Source organism: Uranotaenia lowii, chromosome 1 (assembly GCF_029784155.1).
Source record: "Uranotaenia lowii strain MFRU-FL chromosome 1, ASM2978415v1, whole genome shotgun sequence".
Classification (NCBI taxonomy): domain Eukaryota; kingdom Metazoa; phylum Arthropoda; class Insecta; order Diptera; family Culicidae; genus Uranotaenia; species Uranotaenia lowii.
The window spans coordinates 45,380,964-45,401,818 of record NC_073691.1 but is presented as its reverse complement, the minus strand read 5'-3'; the positions used below and the strand labels follow the sequence as shown (position 1 = coordinate 45,401,818).

General features: G+C 39.9%; 2 protein-coding genes across 2 annotated transcripts; both read right to left on the bottom strand.

The window, feature by feature from the left end:
- Nucleotides 1-8,386: 8,386 nt before the first annotated feature.
- On the bottom strand, nucleotides 8,387-10,472 carry LOC129759675 (nose resistant to fluoxetine protein 6-like). Its single transcript, XM_055757191.1, has 3 exons — nucleotides 10,226-10,472; nucleotides 9,825-10,161; nucleotides 8,387-9,761 (listed from the first exon to the last, which is right to left on the bottom strand). Exons 1-3 carry the CDS (start codon nucleotides 10,470-10,472, stop codon nucleotides 8,387-8,389), a joined length of 1,959 nt encoding a protein of 652 aa, XP_055613166.1.
- Nucleotides 10,473-15,536: 5,064 nt separating this feature from the next.
- Nucleotides 15,537-16,290, bottom strand: LOC129759667 (uncharacterized). The gene is made up of 4 exons (XM_055757179.1): nucleotides 16,287-16,290; nucleotides 16,113-16,225; nucleotides 15,966-16,051; nucleotides 15,537-15,837 (listed from the first exon to the last, which is right to left on the bottom strand). The coding sequence occupies exons 1-4, from the start codon at nucleotides 16,288-16,290 to the stop codon at nucleotides 15,708-15,710; spliced, it is 333 nt and encodes a 110-aa protein (XP_055613154.1). The 3' UTR covers nucleotides 15,537-15,707.
- Nucleotides 16,291-20,855: the final 4,565 nt, after the last annotated feature.

Genomic DNA, 20,855 nt, shown 5'->3' with positions numbered 1-20,855 from the left:
CACCAAGTTTTTTTTGGAACACAGGTATACGTACCGTGCAATTATTTGCGAAAAATCGTGTTAATAAAGAGCTGAATTCCCTAATTCGCTGCAACACTATTAGAGGTAAAACCTGAGATATGAGACATCAAAGGTGCAACCTTAGACCATTACATTTTAAATACAATTTGAGGAAAGGATCTAAAAGATATATTGCCATAACATGACATCATCCCCTTAAAATATAGTTCATACACCCTTTACTACACAACAAAGCTAACGGTCTAGATGCAACACATATAAAGGGGAAAAAATGCAAAGAGCTATTCACCCACTTCTAAAGAGAGAACCATAAGTGTTTGTCAAAAAATAGGGGAAATTTTATCTCCATCTCACTCACACGCATGAGACTTCAGTACAAAGCCCCCTCTTGTATAAACAATTTAGACGAAACATGATGAAAAAAGAAGACTGTTGTTACAATTATTCCAGCCAGTTATACCACTCATCAAAGTGTTGTTGATTCTTTCCCTTTCAACTATAAATATACTAGATTCAACTACAAACTGCTGATTGACTTTACACAATCAACTATTAATATTATAGATTCAACTGTAGTGGTATAATTGATTCAACTGAAAATATGATAGATTCAACTACAATTGTATAATTGATTTTAAGCAATCAACTATAAATATTATCGATTCAACTATACATTTCTGATTGACCTCTCCCATTCAACTATAAATATGATAGATTCAACTATAAATTTCTGATTGTTGCAACTAAAAATATGATTCATTCAACTGCAATTTTATGATTGATCTTAGGCATGGAACTATAAATATAGTTAATTGGGTGATGCTTGATGAATGTACGTCGTAAGTGCAGTAGGTGTGCCCTCGGCAGAAAAAAATTCGCGGCAAATTTCTTAAAAAGCAATCGTGATCGTAAATCGTGATACCAGCGTGCGGGAACAAGTTATCCGAGGCCGTCACAACTGTGTCCATAAGCGGAACCGACCAAGGGACGTTATTCCGGTGTGTGTTCCACTCTCCGGCTGCCCGCAAAACCGTTTCGATAGGTGAATTCGAGATTTCTGAAGTACCCAAAATCGAGATGTAACCTTACAAGAAAATGGGCCACAGCAAACGGCCGGTGACCCTAATGGAAAAGAAAACGTTGGTTCTACTCGTGGTAAGACGGCAGAGGCCACCTCCTTCCTTATCATTCCCAACACGAAAAGGCCTCATCGAGAAATTTTTCTGTTGCCCGGAGGAAACGAAATGCGGCTCGTCGAACATCGAAAAGTGTTGCTTGCCTACCCATCAACAAAGGCGACGGGTAATCTTTTGAAATTTACAGTTTTTGTTTTGTTTTCAGCGAATTCTAATCGAGTTTTTTTCCCCCTCAAAACCTTGCGCAAAGTCTAGGCCATCATGAGTGGTAGCTTTCTGATCCTGCCGCTGAGATCGGTGGACTTTCCGGCTAGGCAGACATCAGCAGATTGCAAGCGGGAAGAACTATTTTCGGATCGAAGCAGTTCTCCGTAGTTCTAAGTAATTGTATTTCTGTTCGGAGGCTGAACGAGCCAGAAGAAAAATTAGATTTTTTTTTGTATTTTGTGTTGTGTTTAAGTGTGAAATCAAATCGATAACAAATACAAATAAATACAAAAATGAATAATAATTGAAATAAAAGCAAGAACTGACTAGAAAGCAACAATAAACATGATGACTTCTAAAATAAACATTTGTTGAATCTACAATATAGTTGATCTCATAAAATCAATCATAGAAATATAATTGAATCTATTATATTTACAGTTAAATCAACAATAAACCAGTATATTTGAATTTACTATATTTATTGTTGAATGAACAACAACAATCATACAATTATAGTTGAATCTATTACATTTATAGTTGAGTGCATAGAATCTACCATAGGACTAAAGTTGAATCTATTATATTTATGGTTGAGTGCGTAAAATCAATCATACACATATTGCTGAATCTATTGTATGTATCATTGGATGCACAATATCATTGTAAGACTAGCCACTAGTCAGTCGGCAGGCGTCCCAGAGATTCCCTAAACAATCCCTAGGGTCGGCAAGCTTACTGAATAAAATACAAAATGCAGAGAATTTCCGGAGGAAGAAACAACTCCACCTTCTAGCTTAACACATTAATTTATTGGTTACAATCCAAGCTTGGTTTTATTTGCCCACCACTTCACAATATAAAAATAAGTTTTGTCTGACCTGTTGCTGCTACCACCTGGATCCAATCCTCGTTGCGGTTCAACCTCGGGTTCGAAGAGGTCGGAGCCTTGCACCGACGCGGCGATTTGTTGATGGCGTCCTCGGTGAACGATTATCGAGAGGCGTAGCGATCTTACGGTGAGTTAGTGTACCTGGCCCCACCTGGGGTGCTGAACCAGGCACAGAGTTGTTGCAGAAGCGAACAGTCGCACGGTAGATTGTGGCGTACCTGGCCCCACCTTGGGTGCTGAACCAGGCACGAAGTTGTTGTTGGCCTGATCCGAAGTTCGCCGGTGGGAATTCAACCCAAACCAGCGACGGATGCGATGCGGCAAGTCAACGGCTGATTCAAATCCGATGTCGGAAGATTTGAACCTCCAAGGCCGCCGAGGGGTTTATCGTTGTGTAGCGTCAGATATAACCTCCAACAGCGGCGTACAGGCCGGTGTACCGGCGGATTCAAATTCAATTGACGGCGACGAATCAGGGTTGGAATTGTATCCAAAAATAGCGGGGTCCTAAATATAGGATCCAAGGATTAATTATTGGGGTTTGTCGGCGAGAGCAAAATGGCGGGTTGTACCTGATGTCCAAATATTTCGGCTTCTGGTATTGTAACACTTTATATTTGGTTCTGTGTTGTTTCGCCAGAGTTTGAATCCAAAATGCCGATGGATTCTCGGCAGGCTTTGAACTCTAGCCGGTCGTTGCTCTCGCCTCGCGCCTTTTCTTGCCTCGTCTAATTTGGTTGTTCGCCGTTTTGCCTCTTCGCTTCGCTCAGGTAGCTTACGGTCTCTGGTGGTGAGTAGTGGAACCGGAAGTGATGGCTGCGTACTTTTCGCCTTCTGGTTAATGGTCTCGCCTTCCAGAGGAATAGTTCAACCCCCAGAAATCCCACTGCATACAATAAACTACAATCTACACACAAAATCGCTGAGACCTCTTTGGAGAGACTAGCAACGCTCACATCATAAAGTTGAAAGTTTAATATTTATAGTTGGTCGAGAATTAATCAGAAATATGATTGAATGTGAGTGGAAAATTGTTGACAATAGGTACTATACTTTTTTCTCCGTGAATTCATATTTCAGCTAGGTTCTATGAACAATTGCGAGCTATTTTCCCATAAAAATACCCTTTATCGATAAAAAACATATTAAGAATGATCCTCCTACGCACCGTTTGGGTAACATAGACTTGAGAGATTCCACGTGAATTTTAGTTAGCATAGCATAGAGCATAGCATTGGTGACTACACACTAGGGTGTCCCAAAATTGCATAACTTCTGGGAATCTGGGGGCTCACCCTCCAAATGGTAGATTAGGATGTGCAGAACAAACTTTTGTATGGGGCCGACTAAAAAATATCATGTTTAGTGGTTCCGCAAGCGCGATCTTTGAAAAAAGTCCACTTTCAAAAGATTTGATTTTAAATAAATTTTGGATCCAAAAATTTTCATAAAATTTATATACTTTATATTTTTTAATTTTCTTTGAGTTAAATACTACACGTAAAAATTAAAAAATGAACCAAATTTGTATCAAAATGTAAAACAAGCAAGCTATTTTCAAGAAAAAAAATTTTTTTAGTCAAAAAATTTTGTATTCGACTGACCAAAATGTGTACCAAGCGTAAAATATTTTTGATACCAATGCCATCAAAAGATGCGGATTTTTGTACACTTAAATTTTGCTGAACAAAACATGTTGTTTGTATCATTGTGTGATGAGCTATTCACGGTTTAATGCTTAATAAAAATCACAATTTAGAATATTTTTTATTTAATTTATTTAATTTGTCTTAATAAATACGTAGTTTGAAATCAAAATACTTGCAAAAAAAAGACTTTGGTGGTTTATGCGAGTCATCAGAAGGCCATATGCCAAATTTGAGCGGAAACGGAAAGGGTTGCACTGAATCTCAAGTGTGAAAGAGATTCTGAGACATATTGTTTTAAAGAAGCATAAAAAATTGGTTTTCATCATACATTTTTTTTTCTTTACCAATCGATTGCTTGATTATGAAAATTTTATTAAAATTTCATTTAGGACTAACTTTTCACCTGAAGACTGCAACTCGATTGGACTTAAAACAAAAAAGTTATGGATTAATGGGTGATTTTTTTTTTATTTTATTTAATTAACAAACCGAAGAACCAAATTTACACATATACACAGATAATTAAAAATGGAAAGAGCTCACCACTTCTCTCTGATAAAGAGCTGACACTCCTCTCAGGAATCGTTTAACTGGTTCCTACATCTTGCTAAGCTTAATGAGCCCGGGCCAATGTCCACCCGATTTCGTTATCCACGGTGAAACATCAACTTAGCTGGTAGGTAAATCATCTGTTTCGGCAAGTTGCTCATCGGGGAATATTTAATTTGTTCTTCAAACGATGGTATTTCAAAAACAAAAACTCGCACAAAATTATAAAAAAAAGGATTTTCGGAGCTTCTGTCAACCACGCCTTTTCAGTTTCACCGGCTACTTAGATCTCCAGATTCCACGTAAATTTTAGTTGGCGATTGAAAAAAATTTCAAACGCGTTTTTCTCGAAACGTCATAAATGAACATAGAACCGTACATATAGCTTGCTGTCGTGACTTTTCTTTTTTCATGTCCGTTTCACTACACATTTTTTTGTCAAGAATAAAAATGATAACCAACCGTACGTCACTGATCACACTGACATGCCACTTAGAACAAAAATACAACCATTTTCTGTCTAATTTATTTTGTCAGATTTTTTAGGTTCGCAATATCGACGGCAGGCGGCCAACCTGAAAAATGTGACAAAAAATGCCCTGTAGGAAAAATGTACCTGCTAAGCCCGATTTTATCCTAGAAATTGCCTGTTTTTTTAAAGTTGGGTGGCGTTTCCTAGCTGGGATAGCATTTCTTCAAATCGATCGATGCGCGCTCTGAATTCGATATTGCGTACTGTTGGAAAAATTATCCAGAAAACGAAATCGAGTGTCCAGTCAGTATGGTCAGTGCGTACGCTAAAAGATTAAAGGGTGATCGGTTAAAATTTGGTCAATATCAACTTGACGTATTTCTTTCAATTTTGCATTTAAAAAACCTGAACACCCCTCATTTTGAAGGTGTGTGTGTGTTGCTCCTATTTTGATTTTGGAATTCCCTCTTCAGAAGCCGAAATGTCGTCCAAGGAAGAAAAGCAGCGTATCAAAATTTAGCTCGCGCATCGCGACAATCCGAGCAACTCGCACGCAAAGCTGGCAAAATCGCTAAAAGTTGCCAAATCAACCGTTACAAATGTAATTAAAGTGTTTGGGGAACGTTTGTCGACAGCCAGGAAGTCCGGATCGGGGGGAAATCGAAAACCGGAAGCCGCTGAGACGACAAAGAGAGTTGCCGGTAGTTTCAAGCGAAACCCTAACCTCTCTCTCCGAGATGCCGCAAATAAGCTGGCTGTATCGTCTACAACCGTACATCGAGCCAAAAAACGAGCCGGACTATCGACTTACAAGAAGGTAGTGATTCCAAATCGCGATGATAAACAAAATACGACGGCCAAAGCGCGATCCCGGAGGCTGTACACGACGATGCTGACGAAGTTTGACGACGAAACCTACGTCAAAGCCGACTACAAGCAGCTTCCGGGACAGGAGTTTTATAAGGCAAAAGGAAGGGGAAAGGTAGCAGATATTTTCAAGCACATGAAACTGTCAAAGTTTGCGAAGAAATATCTGGTTTGGCAAGCCATCTGTACCTGTGGCTTAAAAAGCAGCATTTTCATAGCTTCCGGGACTGTCAACCAAGAAATTTACGTGAAAGAGTGTTTGAATAAACGTCTGCTGCCTTTCCTGAAGAAACATGGTTGTTCCCTACTGTTTTGGCCGGATTTGGCATCTTGCCATTATGGTAAAAAGGCCATGGAGTGGTACGTCGCCAACAACGTGCAGGTGGTTCCCAAGGACAAGAACCCTCCCAACACGCCAGAGCTCCGCCCAATTGAGAAATACTGGGCTATTGTCAAGCGGAAACTAAAGAAGACTAAAAAAACTGGTAAGAACGAGCAGTAGTTTTAGGCAAACTGGCTTTCTGCGGCGAAGAAGGTGGACAAGTTGGCGGTACAAAATCTGATGGCAGGGGTTAAGCGTAAGACCCGGCAATTCGGATTTGGAAAAGCGGAAGCCTAACTGAATATTTTTCCTGAATTTTATACTAATTAAACTTGAAAAAGATATTTAAAGTCTGCTTCATTTAATATTGAAACAAATTCTTTTGCACATTATGGCGCTCCTAGTGGACGGATTTGGAAACTTTTTTCACCCACGTGTCGGGAAATTCATTACCTTTCACCATGTATTTATGTCATAACACCAAACGATAGCATTTTGTAAACAACCGCCATGGAAGCCGAACGGAGAGATCAAATTGTGCACAGTTTTCTTGAAAATCCATTGTTGTCGGCATCGAAGCTAGCTAAACAGCTTAAAATGCCCAGAAATACCGTATGGCGTGTTATCAAGCAGTACAAGGAAACATTGACGACGGCTCGGAAGCCGCATTCGAAGCGTCGGAGTGGAACTGTCGACCGGAAACTGCGTGGGAAAGTCATCAAGGCCGTCAAGAGGAATCCCAATCTTTCAGACCGCGATTTGGCCAATAAGTTCCAGGCCGCTCACAGTACGGTGCGACGAATTCGTCTCCGGGAAGGAATAAGGTCATTCCGAGCCAGCAAACAGCCAAATCGGACGCTGAAGCAGAACAATGTGGCCAGAATCCGTGCTCGAAAGCTGTACGACCAAGTGCTGACCAAGTTCGACGGATGTAAAGTCTGCTTCATTTAATATTGGAACACAAACAATTGCGTGTAGTTCAGTCATTTATTAACGAATTCATAATTTGTTTTTCATACAAATGTAGCATTTTCTTTACTCTTTCATAAAAAAAAAATAAAAAAATTATTCATTGCTGTTTCGAAGAAATCCTCGTACTCGTACTCGTAAGAAAACTGTGCACAATTTGATCTCTCCGTTCGGCTTCTATGGCGGTTGTTTACAAAATGCTATCGTTTGGTGTTATGACATAAATACATGGTGAAAGGTAATGAATTTCCCGACACGTGGGTGAAAAAAGTTTCCAAATCCGTCCACTAGGGGCGCCACAATGAGCAAAAGAATTTGTTCCAATACTAAATGAAGCAGACTTTAATTTGATTTTTTAAATAAACGATTTCACCGATTTACACGCGTTTTCCCTTGGCCAAATTTTGACCGTATCACCCTTTATAACACTCTTGTCCAGGAAGCTGTTTGAGATCTGCCTTGGCGTAGGTTTTGTCGTCCATCACCATGCAATCAAATTTTGTCAACAATATCGTATACAGCTTCCGGGATCTTGTTTTTCCGTAAGGCTTTAGCTTATCGTTGAGATTTGGAGTCACTACCTTCTTATAAGTCGCTAGTCCGGATCGTTTTATTTAGCTTCATGCATGGTTTTACACTAAGTTTGCCAGATTTTTTTCAGCACGTATCCGGGCCGGACTGATTCGGGCTATTTTATCTGGCAAAACTCGGGCATTTGATTTCAAAATTGTCGACCAAATACCGGGCAATATCCCGACAAATTTATCAAAATCAATGAAGATATTTTCTAGATATTTTAGTTTCCGAATTACAATGATTGTTTCGAGTATTAAATATCTGTCACATGAGTAGAACGTTGTTGTTACGTTAAATTAGGATTTCACTAATGAATTGTAGAGTTTAAACAGTTGGTTTTTAATTCTGAAATTGTATACTTCTTAAGATAAACACCTTTCAGGGGCAAAGTAGGGGTTTTGAAAGACTGCATTTATTGCATTTTTGTTTTTTTTTATTTGTATGTCTGTAGGTTTGTAGGGAGGGGTTAAACTACCAAAAAAGTCCTCTACTTACTCTGCTTGTAACCTAGGAAACTGAAGTCCATTGAGTTTGAGATGGATACTCTATCACTCAACCACGAATTCTGGTGATTTTTTGGAGCGGATGAGTCAACCTATATCTGCACCAACAAAATGTGCATAGGAATTTATATTTGTGATGTGACACAGTTTTATAAAACCTGTTAAAGCTCGTTTGGGGTTCGAGTGCCGTTCACTCAATCAAATAAAACAATCGGGTAAAGTATTATTTACTTTTAATCAGTTTCTTTTCCAACCCAAAGAATGGGTACTCAAAAGCGGCACTCCACACGATACTCACCAGGGCACTCAGGCCGGTCAGCCCGAAGCAACCGAAGACCACATCGATGGCGCTGAAGTAGAGCGGCACCTTTATGTTCATCGATATCGGTGTAAGGATTAACATGTGCAGCAGATACATGCTGTAGGACAGTCTGGCCAACGGTTGCCACAAAGCTGAACTCAGAAACCGGTTCACGATACCACCTTGACCGTTTATAGATACGAAGATGATCCAGGCGACGGATAGGGCTATCAGAGAACGATGAAGCGACTCGTAGAAGGCATCTACGACAACCGGGATTGCGTTGAAGTCACCGACGTAGACTTGACGAACTGTGTAGGCAACGAGAATCAGAATCCCTAGAGCTAGTGACCATCCTAGGGTTAGAATTGGTTTCGGTAGACGAATAGTGGACGATTTTGTTTTGTGCAACAGGTAGCCGAACATGACTCCGAACAGCCAGACGGACATCCGGGCATGGGTTGGGTGGTAGGTTTTCTTTTCCATTTCGTTCCTCGAGAAGGCGATGTTGAGTCGAAAGTCGTTGTAGAGAAATGTCGCGAATACGCATGAAATCGATAGAAGAGCAAGCATACTGATAACTGGGATGAATCGTTTACCGTATTTCCAGAGTGGGATCAGGATCAGTGGAGATAATATGTAGAGTTGCATATCGACTGCTAGGTACCAAGTATGAGGTAAGCACAAGGAGTCGTAGTGAACGTAATTCTGAACGTAGAATAATGCAGACCACCAGCTTTGGCTGCAAGCACCTGAGTGTTGCGCTGCGATGTTTTTGTACAGAAAACCTTCTCCTAGGTGATCGATGAAGGCCATCGCAAATAGTATTGCAGCTGCGAAGGCCGGTGTGATGCGTAGGAATCGCTGCAGATACAGTTGAATGACGTTCAACTTGCCGGAGCTATCCAGCTCCCGAAGTACCTTCATCGTAAGTAACATTCCACTGAGCAGTAAAAATATGTCAACGGCGATTCCTCCCAACCTGTGAAATGCAGCCCAGAGGTAGTTTTTCTCGTACTCCATCCTTAGAACAAAGTTGACGTTCGGTAGCAAGTAGGTAAGTCCTACGACATGGTGTACAATTATCCCGAGCATAGCCAGGGCACGAATGCCGTTAACACAATCCATAACCTCAGATTTGGACTTCGAAGGTGGTGTCAAGTGGAAGATCTTCACCGTATTGGTATAAATGGAAAAACGTTGCACGTAGCTCGGTACTGTCGATTTTCGAACGGTGAATAAATATTCTAACGCTGTTGCCGCAATCAACACAAACCCGTAACAGGAGAAAAGCACACTGGAAGCGAAGATATTGTTAACAGTAACCCGCAAGAGTCATAAACAGGACCACTCTACTTACATGGCAACAATGCTTAAAGCGGAAAAAGGTTTCTCCTCGTTGCCGTAACAAAAAGAATTCAGATCGTTCCATAAACCACTACCTCGTCCTCCTAGAAATGCGTTGGAAAGTGCACCAACTAGAGCCGGTCTACAAACTGCTGGAACACAAATGCCGTACCACAAAGATCCCACCGGCAGTTGCAACGACCGTAAATCGATGATAAGCGTACAGTGTTGACCTTCGATTGAGCCGAAGTAGTTAGCGTAGCTAACTCTTCGACACTGATCGAAGCTTCCGAGCTCGAATACGTTTCCAAACAAAAGTCCAGATGGCGCTTTGCCCCATGAGTCGTACACTGGAAAATATTCAAATTTAAAACGTTTTAATACATAAAAAAAAACTAATTTTACTATACTTACTATTAACAGCCCAAAGGTCGGAATTCCGTAAATCAACGTCCAACTGAGCGAGTTGGTTCAAACAGGTTAGGTCTTGGGAGGCATAGCTAGGGTCCGTCAAATTCCAGCTTAAAGCTTGCTGTCCGAGGAACGTTAAAAAGTCTCGGGAAAGACTCTGTAGCTGAACTAGCGATGAGTCACCATCGGCATCGACGGCGACGACAATTATCGAAGCCAATAGCAGACCCAACAGATTAAACGAGTTCATGATTACTCGGAAGACCAAAATCAACTGAATTGATTCGACTGCGATGGGAGTCATTTATTTGGCGCCGATAATGAGCCATCGATTAACCCTAACCGGGCCTTTGGCACTGAACGTTGGTAAAACTGTAACGATCATCTCAAATACTTTTTTAAAATATTTTTGTATAATTTCATATAGGTAGGAATCCCAAAAATCCACCTATTTAAAATTATTTTAAGGAAAAAAATAAAAATCATGAAATGAAGAGTAAAACTTACTTATGCAAAATTTCAGAAATATGTATCACTCCTTTTTGAAAAAGTCGGGAACGATATGGCGAAAAACATTCTAATAATTGAGCAGAGTTGTAGTAAGTATTTACACGAAGATAAATCTTGTGTCTACAAATTTCCTCAATTTACAATTTTTTTTTGGTTCCGTCCTATTATCTGGAAGTTGTTTCAGAAAATCTAGGATTTAAGAGTGCATGAAATTTGATATGAAAAAAAAATAAACTGACCGAAAAAAAAACAAATACCATCATGTCACCATCTACCGCCCAGTTAAGCGGTTTTTCAACTTCAAACATGTGTAATAAAAAAACGACGGCAGATTTTTATTCGCTTTCTTTTCCAATACATCTCAAAACTGCTCTACTTTCAATTAAAAATTTAGTGGAATGCGAAAAATGTGCGCTTTTCAAAATAATTAACTAAATTTTGAGGAGTTCAACTGGCTCTATTACCGCCCACTCGACTTTTTTGGGTATCAATAAGGTTTTCTTAAGGAAAAACTATCTAACAACACGGAAACTGTTCTTTTTAGTATTTTCCATGTGTTACCGTTGCGATATTTAACTCGGTAAAGCTTTCATAAAGTAAGTCGTTATTTGTTTATTTGCTTTAATTAATTGTTTTCAATGTATGTTAATTATTCAATATATTATTTCATCAGAGCAAGGTAGGATTAGTTAAAATATAATACAGGACTCACAAGAACACAACATGTTAACACAGGGACACTGAAACAAATACACAAAATGCTGTACTAGAACGGGATAACTGAGAACGCACAAATTAAAAAAGCTAATTAGTCCAGTCGCTAAAAATCTGGTATAATGCAGAACTTTGGGAGGTAAGCTACCAGAAATACTAAAAAAATAGGGTTCTTTCCGCTTGAATCGCTGACACGTTAAGACCGGAGATCACCATACCTCGATCGAACGTTACAAAAAAGTCATCAAAAAGTGATATACTTAGTCGTTAACAAGTGTATCGGTCATTATAAAAATCAACGGAAAAATATACAAGTGACGAAAACGATAGACGAATCAGGACCCAAAAGTTCATGGCATAAGTCTCATGCCATCGAGGACTAGTTCGCTTCGACCAAGTTCCAATCTGGTACCACGCGTCTGCTCTTCGGACCAGATTGGTTAGCCAAGATCCGCCCGGGTAGAAGGAGACCTCCCAATAGGAGTTCACTGGTTGGTAGGCTGAACGGAGCCCTTTCTCCGTTCCGGCCTGAGGAGTTGATGAGGGATTGGCATCGTGATCGCCAATTCTCGTCGACAGCCTAGCCACAACAAATCCACATCCCAGAGCGTTCCGGGGAGCAGCAGCAGCAGCAGCAAAGGCCGGCCCAACGATCACACACTACACACAACACACAGGTATCCAAATAAAAAACATTAAATCTAATTTTTACAGCGGTAGTGTGTTTAACTATATCCGACGGGTCCTTGATCAGCAATTTTGTGAAAGCCGACCTTGAGGAGCTCCGTTCCTGCTCAAGATCGAGCTAGCCAGAAAAGAAGGCCTTGTGTGCCCACCCTCCACTGAGTCTCCAGAGGAACGACCAGGGACTCGAGGGCTTAGGTTTGGCCCCCTCTGGTCCAGACAGTTATACATGTAACGAGCTGTCAAAAGCATTTTGAGGAACTTGAGAGAATACATTTTGTGAAATTGTTCCCGCAAATTTTTGACAAATTGTAACAAAGTGCGTTGACTGACAAAATGATGATTCCAGGCGAACAGCCTCAAGTAACCGGTTACTTTCAGCGATAAAACATCATTTTCTAACATAATCGAACTAAATTCTTCTTATAATTTACACATTTGACACAATACATGCGTTAAAAACAAAGAAATTGTGCGTGACCGGTCATTAGGAACCCACACTTTTTTTTAAACACCAATTACCGCCCATCACTAAACGCTTCAAAAAACAACAACTATTGAAAAAATCGGAAATTTTTCGATGCAAATCTATTCTACGAAAATAAAACTATCGTTTCAAGTCGATTTTAGGTCAAATAGGTACTATCTTGAAAACAAAAACCCTTTTTGCCCTAGGAGTACAGTAATGCTTAGTTCGCTAACAGGCGTCGAATTCAACAATTTGACCGGAAACCAAAAACTAAACATTTAATTTCTGGCTATAGTTGGCATAATTAAGTGATGTTTTTTCAGTGAAATGGTCGAACAATGATGCCGACACAGAACACAGGTCTTATTTTTGGAGAAAACATCCCAGTTTTTTCAAAATACAAACAAAAGGGTGATTTTGGGCGGTAAATGGTGTCTGGGCGGTAGATGGTGACATGATGGTATATTCTAAAGAATTCGGAAACATCTAATAAAATTTCCGTTCAAGTGGCATGAACTTTATCTTCCTAAAATAAAATACACGAATTATTAACTCTTTTTTGCATGGTTTTTATTTCTTTAAAATCACTCTGAATAGTAAAAAACAACGTGTACGTCGAGCATAAACATCTATTTGTTTTAACTTTTTCCCTTTTTTCTGTGTATTTTTTGCTACTACATGAATAAAGAGGTTTAAATTGATATTCTACAATTGCAAAACGAATTCTCAAAAAATTAAATAGGAAAGATAATACATGAGATCTAAGACTTTAGTCGTGATTCATAAGACATGAGAATTTTGGGCCTGAGACCTGTGATATGAAACTAGAAAAGTAAGAAATGAGGCCGGTCTCACGTCTTACATCTCACTTCTTATCTTTCATGTCACGCGGCTAACGTCTCTTCTTACATCTCATGTTTCACGTCTTTCTTCTCACTTTTCATCTATCACGTCTTACGTCTTACTTCTCACATCTCATAACTAAAGTTCCATGTTTCATGTTAGCCGTTTAATGTATCACGTTTCACGTTTCACGTTTCACGTTAAATGTGAAACATCTCATCGCTCACTTCTCATGTCTCACATCTCATCTAATTTCTCTCGTCTCATCTCTAGTCTCACATCTCATGTCTTACGTCTTTCACCTCAATTCTCATCTATCACGTCTCACGTCTTAGGTTTACGTCTCACTTCTCTCGCCCTTCTTCTCACATCTCACATCTCACTTTTCAAGTCTCACTTTTCGCGTCCCACTTCTCACGTTTCACATTTTATATCTCACTACAGAGACCCTCAATGAACTCTTGAAATCTTCAATTTTGCATCATTACTTTTTTATGGACGCACCCTGAAAGTTCAGGATACAACACCGAAATTATCCGTCATACAAAGTCTGAGGAAAAGATACAAAAAACCATACATCGGAAAAACAACAGTAGATCAGCTACGGAATGCTCAAAAAATAATTTTACCTAGTGTCCAAGAAAGCTGAAGTTAGAAACTACACGTTGCTTATAAGAATATAACTTCAATGATAACTTTATTACAGAATCTTGAAAGAAAAATGGAATGAGTGTTGTGGTATACAAATGTTGTATTAGTGTATGATTTTCGCAATGAAGTTATATTTACCAGAAAAGCAATTTAATACCGATTCTAAATAGCTAGCACCTGATCACATTATTATTTAGCTTGCATAGGCAAGGTTTTAGAAAAAATAGTTATTACGTACAGTTCTGGAAACAAAAAATGTACACTCGTCACTCGACACTCGTGAATTTGCCTTCAGGCCTGGTTATTTACGGATGATCCCTTGGTGACTCTGGAATGTATAATAAACGATGCATTAGACAAAAATATGCACGCTGAATGCTTACTGTTGGACCTATCAAAAGCCCTTGATAAAGTTAATTGGGGATCGGGTATTGTGGGAAATATAGGAACAAATATTAAGAGTTTTTTAGAAAACCGAAAGATTAAAGTTCTCATTGACGGTCAGTTTTCAACAATGAAAATGATTCACGAAGGGATTCCTCAAGGATCCGTCATCGCTCCGACTCTCTTCCTAGTTATGATGCAGAACATTTTTCATATCATCCCAGAAAACACTCAAACATTCATCTTTGCGAATGACATCATTCTCATAACCAAGTTCTCTTTCGCAAAACGTACGCGAAAAAAACTTCAAAATGCAGTCGAAGCTTGTTATGGTGGCTGATCGTGGTCGGTGCCACAAATAAAAAAAATCAAGATATGCTTAACTTTGCGTGTATTGAGCAACATTTTGGAAACTCAAACCTCCCATCTTTCCCCAGATTGCGTGTACTTACAGGCTTTCACAAGTTTGCAACATGCTTCCTCCCTCCTTGGATGCGTCGGAATTGGCGGCTGATCCACTGGACATCGGTCCGGATTGGCGGCTGCTCTTTCGGATGTTCGCCACCGATGCGGCGACGAGATGCGAACGAATTCAGCAGCTGCACCACCTGGATTTCTCCGCGGGTGCGGCGATTGAACGTCCTCTGATTCAGCGGATGTTCGCCCCTGTCGCGGCGATGAACTTCGGTCCGGATCGGCAGCGGTGCCCCGGAATTCTTTCGCCACTGGTGCGGCGACGAAAACGAACCTTTTCGGCGGCTGTGCCACCAGACGTTGTTCGCCACTGGTACGGCGATGGAAAGCAAACCTGTTCGCCACGGCTTGCCGGGTTTTCTTCGCCACCAGTGCGGCGATGGAATGCAAGCAGCTTCGACGATCGTCCCCGGGATTGTACGCCACTGGTGCGGCGACGAGATTCGCTCTGGATTCGTTGGAGTTTCCTTCGGATGTTGGCCCCTGCTGTGGCGATTAAATTCGCTTTGGTTCGGCAGCGGTACCACCGGGATTCTTTCGCCACTGGTGCGGCGATCTGAGGCCCCTTGTTTCGGCAGAGGTTCCACCGAATGTTACGCCACTGATGAGGCAAGGAATTTCGGCGGCTGCTTCACCCGATATTCGCCTGCTGCGGCGGTCTGAGGCCTTTTGCTTCGGCGGAGGTTCCACCGGATGTTTGCTCCTTGCTGCGGCGATGCAATCCTGTCCGGATCGGCAGCGGTACCACCGGAATTCTTACGCCACTGGTGCGGCGACGAAGAGCGAACGGATTCGGCCCTGGTTCGCCGGGATTACTTCGCTACCAGTGCGGCGATGGAACGCAGACTGGAGCCGATTGGACGAGTTGATCTGTTTCTTGTCGGCCCTGGGGAAAGTCTCCGACGATACCAGCGAGATGAGGGTGTAAATAAAAGAAAAAAAAGGGGAATTTAACATTTTGATGTCATTCTTCCCTAATGAGAAGTGACCGAATGATGCTTGTGCCTTAACTACCTTTTGCCGACACAGAGCCGAATTTGCTGTCGGATGGTCTGGTGCAAAGATGCACGTGGTGTGGTCTGGCTGTTTCCAAGTTTTGGCTGCAAATTGTTGCGGCAAAGGTTAGCGGACTGCGCCAAAACAAAAAGTGGTGTCACGTACCTTTCCTTTCCGTAGCTTTTGGCACACTTCCGTGCCTCTCTTTCGAGACTTTTCCCCCCGGGGCAGCAGAATGTTCACTCGCGACGAATTTTTTTGCGTATGCGAGCTTTCACCTCGCGCACCGGAAACGATTCTGACGTTGCCCTCCAATTCTACACGCTCAGTATCGCTTACTCATTTTTCTGCACGCTCCATTGGGATTGGGCCTGCTAAAAAGAATAAAGCCTGCTCTTTACTCTTACACAGATTTCCATAAGAATGACAGCTAATCGGAGTGAAATTGGAGTGAAGGCTATTTCTCTCTCTGTTTAACACACGAGAAATTGTATACCGGGACTGCGAGCGCGCCCATCGCCCATATCGTTGACACATTTTTTGCACGCTCAGGATCCTTCCTTTATTTTTGCGTTTGTTCTTTGTACACGCTAATGCTGCTTAACATGGGGTTGGGTTTTTTGGATGAGTTATGTTCCCGCATGGAGCAGTATCATACGACAACGATCCCCATTATCTTCTTCCCAAGACACCCAAAAGATTCCCTTTATAGTTTTAGATTATAAATGAACGATTATATTAATCGTTTTTTCATGAATTGGAATCGTTTAGACACAAATAACGATACAGGGAACGGGTTGTTAAGTAAATAAACGATTCATTTTTTTGCTTTTTTCTAGATCAAAAATTAAGCCGAGAGCACTTGAAAGATATATGTAATCGTTCTTAAATAATGTTTTTCAAATACTGCTGATGCTACAGCTTATCTTTAGAAAATCTTTTAACGATCAAGAATGAAAAAGGAGATGATTCATGTTATAGTTTACATTATTTATTAAAAGAAAGTTATTCCACGATGATAGGTAATATAAATAAATTTATAAATTTTATTTAAAAAAAACCATCATTCGAATTACCAAAATTAGCACCATTTTTCATCGAGCATCTTCCGGAACGATCAATATCGGGGATCATATTTAGATTACTTTGCCTGCAAAACAATGAAACAAAATAATTTAAACGAAAATATTTAAAATACTGTATGTGGTTGTGAAATGAAAAGAACCGTTATAGAAACTAGTTTACCAAATATAATGATATAAAATTCTATTCCAATTCAGATTTGGGTTTAATGTTCGTTTTAGTAACAAAAACTGTGCCAATTTTCCCCAGCCATCAGAAAGTTAATAATCTTAGTTTCAGTGAATTTTAAATAACAAGTAGATTGTAGTATATTGAAATGTGAATAGAAAATTAAGCTTAGCTATACTGCCGTTGGAAGCATAATTGTCACATGTTACAAAAAGGCAAAGCGAGAAAAACGCAATCAAAGTTTCACAAAAACACTTCGCTGCTATCGCACAGTTTCGCATTTTTTTTGACTCCAATGCCGTAGATCTCTAAAGTATACTCCTATCATATGAGCCTCGATCAAATTTTTCGAAAATGAATTGTTTTTTCAATGAAAATCCTAGTGTGACATTTATGCCGCGAAATTCTATGAATAGTCGAAAAATGGACGCATATTTGTCACACCACGAACATTTTCCCGGTAGTTGTTTGGTTTGGTATTTCGTGTGTGGCTCTTGTGTTTTATTAGCGAATGGAAGCTTATATTGAAAAAATCATGTCTGAATTGGATTATTTGAAAGCGTACATTATCTGGTGACAAACATGAAGTCTTTAACGGGTTCGATCAATAAAACGGCACGGAGGAGCAATTTGCGGCAGCTCACTCACTTAACAGGAAGCAACATTTCTTTAACTAGATGTCAGCTGCCGTGCTGAAAATGTCGCAACCACGAGAGAAGCGATACCAGAAGAGGACAATCAATCCGTTTGAAGTGAATACGGTCCTGGGACAAGTTCCGGATGAAGTAACTCTGGGGGAATAGTTCGTAAACATTAAAAACTCGTGATTCGATATCCGGTATTTTTCGAAGTGCGTCAAAATCAAAAACTCAAAGCAAAACCAAAAAACTGGTCTGCCAAAACCACCGACAACCACATATGGCCATCCTGGACAATTGTGGATTACAGTTCCACGTAGAGTAATAATCGTAATAATTTGACTAATGCAGTGAAGCGGGTACGTTTACATGCACTCTTCCAAGCGCCAGCAACGAACCCGAAGCAGTTTGCAGAGTTTTTCTTGCACATGCTGGGATGTCGCGAAAGCAGTGGCCCTCCCCCTCTTTATATCTCCGTGATCCCTTCCCGACTATCAAGGACACGTATGCCAAGTTTGGTGAAATTCTATTTAGATGTTCCGAAGTTATAACACGTTCATTTCTAGAGTGTGACAAATATGCGTCCAATCGTCTCAGTGTGACAGTTATGCGTCCATTTGTCCCAGTGTGACAAATTGACTTTGAATTTTTCTTGAAATTTCTAGAATAAACTTTATGTTTCGACAAAGAATTTCAATAATACGTATCAAATTATGACGATTGGCATTAAAAAGTGAAAAACGTCGAAATGTCACATGTGACAATTATGCGTCCAACGGCAGTATAGCCGTATTTAATATTTTTGATATGATTTCTGAAAACAAGTAAAAATTCTTTTTTTCAATTCTAAAAGATAAATTATAAAAATAAAAGAGTTCCGATTTGAAATCTGAATGTCTTTAAACTGTTTCAAACTTGTATTCTGATTTTAAAAATTATGTTAGTGTATCCAAATTCTGTGTCTATATAAAAATGAATATCTTATTCTCATGATAGTAAACATTTTGATTTCTTGTGATAACTATATGAATCAGAATTCTGATGGCTGTTTTGAATTTCGTATACGAGTTTTGAATTATGTATGCATTAATATTTCAAACCTTGATGTTATTTTGAATAAGGATGAATCATCCCAGAGCATGAAAATCCCGTAAAAAAACAAAAAAAAATGTTATTTTGAATTTATACTAATTCGAATAAATTTGATTTCTGATTAGGACTGAAACATAGACTGACATACCGGTCTTTAAAAATTTCTATTTTGATTTTCAATCTATCGATGTACAATCCTTTTATGATCAGATTAATTTGAGTATTCCATTAAAACGTTATGATTTAAAAACGACTACTAACCTCTTTTTCATTTCTTTAGTAGTAGTAGTGGTATATGTTCTTCATAATCTGGTGCAGAATTATGATATTTAACCAGCGGCAACATTCAGGTTCTGAAGGAAGTTCTGGCCTCATTAAACAACCAAATGAACCAATGATTTCCGATGCATCTTGTGAGTTTCGTTTCTCATTTACAACAATAAGTCTGAGGCTGAGGTTGTTTGATGAATATCTAGAATTCTCCATTCGACTCCACGATTACTGATTGCCTCGTTTTCCAGAACTCCCACATTATTGGTATCTTGAGATGTAGGAAGTTCAGGCTTAGAGTGAACAGGATCAAATTTTTACCTACGATGAATTTAGAATTATTACCAGAACCGAATTACCAGAACCATTTATGTTAACTTACATACCTCCAATCAGATCTTCCCCGATGAATCAGAATAATAATCGTTTATGCCGAACTCCGGAACTGATTTTATTCCAGTTTCGCTTATCCTGGGACACCTGGTGCCATCTCAGCCGATTCCTTTGACGTGATCCTGATTATAAGTTTGTCAGCCAAGTAAGCCACTCTAAATCCTTGGAGTTGAACATAGTGGAATCATCTACGATGAGTGCGGTAATATTATCACGAACGAATTAGTCTAAATTCAACAAAAGCCGACTTACCTCAAACCGGATTTTTCCGGGTTAATCCCAGATTAACATCATGGGCCATCACGATCAAGTGGCATTCGTTGGTATACTTAACGGGGATTCAAGTCTCCCGTAGGGGAAATGCTTCATTCCGGTGCCGCTGATCCTGCCACACTAGGCGGTAAACTAGAATAAAAAACAATATAAACACAAACAAATTAGGGGGAATTTTGGAACTTACAAGGTGTACAAAACTGATGGACGCTTCGGAAGCTTTTTTGCCATCTTAGCTGATGCCTTCGGTGTAATCCTGCAGATCCGGATCTCCTTTGGATGAACGTAGTCTCCTCCAAACGTGGCAGTCAAGACACTCAAGCCTACACTAAGATGCAAAGACACTCAAATTTAGTTAAAGACGATTAATCGTATCTTCGAAAAATAATGTTGAATCATTTTTAGCGAATACACAAACAGTGAAGACGCACAAAATGTGAAGCTATGGACACTACGATTAATGTTATCGGAACAGAATAATACTGATTATTGCCTGTACGGTTTTCGAGTATGCGGGTTGCCAATCGCTTTAATCGTGTCAATTTTGAGACATGAAGTAACAATAATTTTAGATGCAACAAGCTCCATGGAAATGGGCACCGGAAGTAGGATTATCCTTTTCCACCGAACTACTAAACTTTTGGCCAAACCGCAAGAGATTGAGTCGTCTACCCCCACTATTACTGGACAGAAACAACATTGAATTTATTCACTCAGCAATAATCCTTGGAATTGTTGTTGACGACAAACTTAACTTCATTGGACACGCGATAGAACTGCAAGAACAAGCTCAACATACTAAAAGTCCATATCCAAAACTGTGGTTCCGAATCTCGTCCCAACCTTCAAAGATTTCTACGCACTTGGTTGCTTCCATCAATTTAAATAGTATGGAGTTGGATTATTCATCCGAGGCGGAGATAAGGTGATCCAATTCTTGAACTTGCTTACAATCATGGAGTTCGTACCATACTTCCACCAATCTAGCCCT